Source organism: Garra rufa, chromosome 21 (genome assembly GCF_049309525.1).
Source record: "Garra rufa chromosome 21, GarRuf1.0, whole genome shotgun sequence".
NCBI classification, from domain to species: Eukaryota; Metazoa; Chordata; class Actinopteri; order Cypriniformes; family Cyprinidae; genus Garra; species Garra rufa.
In genome coordinates this window covers 38,512,025-38,518,024 of record NC_133381.1, presented here as the reverse complement: position 1 = coordinate 38,518,024, position 6,000 = coordinate 38,512,025, and the positions used below count along the sequence as shown (strand labels likewise).

Below are 6,000 nucleotides of genomic sequence, written 5' to 3'. Positions count from 1 at the left end.
GAAAAAGTCATTTATACCTAGGTTGACTTGAGGGTGACTAAATCATGGGGTAATTTTCATTTTTGAGTGAACTATCCCTTTAATAAAGCCTGTTCTTTGTGCATGTATGTGACCTACGACATCAGTTGTGTCACTGTTCAGCATTTCCATGGCCTCATGGGCAAGCAGTGATCTGGTTATTTTCATTCTTTTATGAATACTTTGGATTTCGACTTAAGTCATTTAATGCACTATATCTTTGCACACTGTTTAGTAGGGATTCAGACCTAGTATTTAATGAAATGTGGAAAACCCCTTAGTTTTCTGCACAGAAGGCTTTCATTCAGTTTTCCCCATTTTCAAAAATCATTTCCTCTGTAAAATATAGCGCTGAATTCAACCAGTCTGAAGGAGCAAACATTAAGAATGAACTTACTAATGAAACATGGCGTAACTTTAAATTATTTGAGACATTTTTTTTCCATGCTTTGAGAAAAGGATAAAAATTGATTACTCTGCTTTCCCCCCCTTTTTAGTATGTAGCTCTCAGTCTTGTGAAATGTGTTAACAGTGCTGGATGATATAGTACACGGGCCGTGATTAATATTATAGCGTTAGAGCCTTGCGGATGTGTGATCATACCCACACTTCCTCTTCACTCAGTGGAAGCAAGTCATTTGAGGAGTTTTTCCTTACACACACAACACACACATGCTTTCTTCATGTACCCACGCACACACACACACACACACACACACACACACACACACACACACACACACACACATATACACATGTATGCACTTCCTCTATTATCATCACTGTGAGGAATGTCCTGATGAGAAAGGATATTAACACATCTCTTGGCCAAACGTTTAGTCTGCACGAGATTAGGATCAGTCTCTCTGAATAGCTGCCAAGGTCATCAAGGTCAACCTGCTTGTATTTGCTCATGAATCTTAAGATTTTGTGTAGGAATATGCGTGTGTGTATGAAAATCCTGTAATGTTCAGACTATTGGGTGGGGAGTAGTTTTATTTAACTAACTAAAAGTAGGAATGCTATTAATTTAACTTCCATTTTTAGCAGCATGACAGTAGCTCTGCTGATTACAAAACAAAAAAACAAAGTAATATCTTTCAGATCTTTTCAAATACAGAAAAAAATGCATTAAAAGCGTAGGGTGAAAACTTTTACAATTTAGATCAGGATAAATTTGTTATTTTGTCTCCTGGGGAACAAGTATCTTCTGTAGTTTCTGATGGACAGTACTTAATGAAAAAAATATGATATTTAGGAAAAATAAAGAAAAATTTACACATCCTTATTCTGTTCAAAAGTTTTCACCCCCAGCTCTTAATGTATCGTTTTTTTTTCTTCTGAAGCATCAGTGAGTGTTTGGACCTTCTGTAATAGTTGCATATGAGTCCATCAGTTGTCCTCAGTGTAAAAAGATGGATCTCAAAACCATACAGTCATTGTTGGAAAGGGTTCAAATACACAAAAATGCTGGAAAACCAAAGAATCTGTGGAACCTGAAGGAGTTTTCTGTTCAGGACTAACAAGGGACCCATGAACAACTATCACTAAACCCCCCCCCCAAAAAAGTATGTAAACTTTTGAACAGGGTATTTCTTTATTAATTCAACTGTTATTTTCTCTTGTGGACTATATGTAAACATCTTTTATGTGAAATATCTTCTTCAGATCATTACTAAATAAAAAATAACATGCATTTTGTATGATCCCTTTTATTTTGCTAAAATAATTAACATTTTGCAGATTCTGCAAAGTGTATGTAAACTTTTGACTTCGACTGTGTTTCAACTATTATAAATCGTGACAGAAACTTGAACAGTTTGATTAAGCTAAAATTTTAATGTCCTTAATTCCTGCTTGCATGTCAAAATGGAAAAAATACATCACTAATGAGTATCCCACACCTAATGTTTTAATAAACCAGGGACACGCTGTATGAAATATTCACAAATCATTTCAGCACACAGAATCTAAACCTGAAAACAATGACATCATTGCGCACCATTAAACTGTTAGTAGGAGTGTACATCCAGTAAATGTGAACGGGAACAGATGTAATCCTCATGATCTGGTTGCTGTTTCCGTGTTTGTATGAGCGCTGGCCTTTGAGGTTGTGGCAGCGTTTCTGGATGTGTGTTTAGTTTTGATACTCTTCGTGTTTAGTAAACCCGCAGAGGCTGATGTGTTACGCAAATGTTTACTAAGTTGTGTTTGCGCTGCCTGATTTATTACAATTTTGTAACATGCTAATCCACGTGTCTGTCTCTGTTGTTGTCTCTCTGTCTCTACAGCCAACGGTATGTACATGGGAGGCCAAGAAATGAGACTGGTTGTAGAAAGAGACAACGCCACCATACGTCAACACCTCAGCAAGGTAATGATTACACAACATTTAAACAGCAGATATGAGTGACGTAAACACCCCTTTAAATTAGCCTTTGTTTAGAATAACTATCAATTATATTAATATTATTAAGATGACTTTTAAGTGATTTCACTAACTGTTTTCTTCACGTAGGAAGAAGGGAACAGTGTTTAAAAAGTCGTCAGAATTTATTCATTGACTTTAAACAAACTCCAAACAGTTTTGAACTGATTTGTGTCTTATACAAGAACATCTGTAACCTACAGTGGATTACATGAGATGTTGCATTAGTCTATCACAAAGGCAAAAAAAGGGTCATCTCCTTATTAATTAAAGATAATGTACACATCCAGTGTCACTTCTTGAAGTTGAAATACATTAAAATAGGCTTTATATTTAAAGGGAACCCCAGGTATTAAGACTTGTATGGTTTAATATAAAATAAATGATGTCTCTTACTAAAATATGTAGTAGAAAACCCATTAAAGATTTACATTATTTAAAAAATCCACATCGTTTTATACATATTTTGGACTATGCGGGGTGCTAAGTTTTTTTGATGAGGTGAAATGGTTGCACTCAGTGAGCTACTGGTGCTACCTGTTGCTATTTTTACTGTAACACAACTTGGAAAATAAAATACTGATATGATGCCACATTGTGTGGCTTTTGGTTGTAATTTTCAGTCAAAAAGTGCAGCAAGAGAAGCAATGTCTTCACTGCTTTCCTAGCAATAAGAAGAGGAGAAAAAAATGAGAAGATGCCTGTGGACGAATAAAACTTCCTAAAGACCAGCGTATTTGTTCTCTCCACTTTAGCCCTGATGCCTTTGAGGCTTTTAGTAGACCACAGCTACTAAAAGAGCTTAGAAATGGCAGAGACAAGAAACGCTAGATGCCATCCTGGCAGGATGTAAACATGCCGATGCTTGTCATGATGCCGCAGCCACTGAAGGAGTTTCTCAGCGTGAATTTCACTTGATATCCGATGGTGTTTAGAGTCCTTGTGGGGAAAAATTGATGGTACAGAATTTGGTTTAAGCCAGTGCTTATATTCATCACTAACTGTGAACTCTTTTAGTAGCTGTGGTCTACTAAAGCCTCAAAGGCATCAGGGCTAAAGTGGAAAGAACAAATTCATCCACAGGCATCTTCCCATTCTTTTCTTCTCTTCTTATCACTATGAAAGCATCACTTCTCTTGTTGCTCTTTGACTGAAAATTACAACCAAAAGCCGCACAGTGTGGTATCATATTAGTATGATATTTTTCAAATTACGTTGTGGTAAAAATAGCAACAGGTAGTGCCAGTAACTCACAGAGTGCAACCATTTCACATCATCGAAATAATAGCGCCCCTAAATTCCAAATTATATATAAAATGACGTGGATTTTATATACTATTTTATATCCTATATAATAACGTAAATCTTTCATGGGTTATTTTGGTAAGATACATCATTTACGTTATATTAAGCCATACAAAATAGATATTAGTATTAAGTAGGGATTCACTGATATTAAAATCATCTGAAAATTCTAATATTTTGTAGCTAATAAATGGCCATTAATACTATTTTGTCTGAATAAATAGACTAAATTAAAAACAATTATTTAAATGCTACAAGTAAATTTAGCTCAATTTAAATTTAAATTATGCCTGACTTGTCCTCTTATACTGTACTTTGGGTATAAACAGTATTTATTTTTAAACTTTTCTTTTTGTTAACCAAAAACCTTTTTATTTATTCAAAATCTCTGGAAGCCCTTCGGACAGGTACTCTTAAGGTTTTGGTAGCCTGAAAATTAATTTAACTAGTCCAAATAAAAAAGCTTTTTTTAATGTTTTTTTTTAAATATTGAAAATCAAATAGGAGTCTAAATGTCAATCAAAAATGTTTTTAATACTCAAATATAAACAAATATCAAGGAAGAAATTTTATTTCACTATTTCGTGTATCTGCAAAAATTTTAAATATCAATTTAAGGCAATTATGATCCTTTTTTAGACAAGTAAAATGAACACAGTATGAGTGGGGTTGGACAATGTACGGTAGAATATTAAGCCATAAAATGACATGATTTATCATTCAGTTACAGGTTCACACAAAAACAAAATATCTTATACAATGGCATTTCAGCCTTTATACCGCCTTTAAATTTATTTAAAAATATATTTATTTATTTAAATAAATATTACTGTCTTAATTGTTTAGATTTTTAGAACGCACATTACCTTTTCACATTTTCAACTCTGTTTGCTGGATAACTACATGGGTCAATAATTGCAATAATTTGACTATAAACAGCTGAAAAAATGTATTGGAAATAAAAATTAATTCTCTGCCACAAGGTGGCGCTTTAGGAGCGCTGAAATCATGGCTGAAATATTACGGTTTCCCTAGTAACGGCTGTACACAAAGCAGCATTAACGCTGTTTTATCAGGCATGAAATGAAAATGATGACGACACGTTTCTGAGGACAGTCGTTTCCCTTCAGATACAGTCATATAAAGACATCCGTGACGCATTTTGACTTTTTTATTTATTCAATGACATCATTGCCTTTTGAAGTTTTATCCAGCCCTATCGCGATTCTCGTCTTTCCGTCCCCAACTATAAGAATTTTAAAATTATAATTAAGTCTTTTCTTAAACTATTTAACAAATTTAAAACGTATGGCCTTACATTTGATACAACTAAATTGATGAGTCTTTAAGGACATGCAGGAGCACTCTACTTTACGATAGCCCGTCGGGCAGGCCGGTCAAACATTTTGGTAGCCCGACTGGAAAACACAATAGCCCTGCTGCTTATAGCTCCCGCTAAACCTGTTTTAAAACGATGTGAATATTTGTCTGCTAAATTTCTACTTACAATAGTAATTTTGGCGGATGCGCAGAGCGCGCTCGAGGCGAATCGTGTTGCCAGTAAAGACGCGAGTTTCATTATTGAATGGCAAATTTGGAAATAATATTTTTTATTTAGCTATGATATAATGAAATGAAACAATTATATAATAATATTTAAATTAATTTTAAGATATCTCGCGGCCCCCCCTGGAGGATCACTGAGGCCCCCTGGTTGGGAACCACTGATGTAGAGTATGAAAATATATATAAATATTTTTAGATTTGCTAAAGATCACATTTAAGTGTTAAACTGTTACTGTTTTTAAGGATTAACTTTAAGTGGAAGTTTCATGACTGCAACGGTAATCTAAATTTACAAATAGTGGAATTAACAATTAAATATGGAATAATGACTGATGTATTGCCAATGTTGACTGTTGTTATTGATTAAAAATACCTAAAATTACATATCTCATTAACTGTAATTGTTACAAATTTCTGTTTTTTAATTTATTAGTTCACCCTAATTACTCACCCTCATGTCGTTCCAAACCCGTTAGACATTTAAGATATTTTTGATGAAATCCGAGAGATTTTTGACCCTGCATAGACAGCAACGCAATTGATACGTTCAAGACCCAGAAAGGTAGTAAGGACATCATTAAAATAGTCCATTTGACCAGAATACTTTTAGTGCACAAAGAAAATAAAAATAACGACCTTATTCAACAATTTATTCTTTTCTGTGTCAGTGCTCAGCGTGTATT

The 6,000-nt window shown here is 34.2% G+C and overlaps 1 protein-coding gene across 1 annotated transcript in view; it reads left to right on the top strand.

Annotated features, from left to right (window-relative positions):
- Positions 1–6,000, top strand: part of ldah (lipid droplet associated hydrolase) — a 70,907-nt gene that overhangs the window by 59,280 nt on the left and 5,627 nt on the right. The window contains exon 6 of the mRNA XM_073827072.1: positions 2,310–2,392. Coding sequence (XP_073683173.1) covers positions 2,310–2,392 — 83 coding nt within the window. The remainder of the gene's footprint in view (positions 1–2,309; positions 2,393–6,000) is intronic.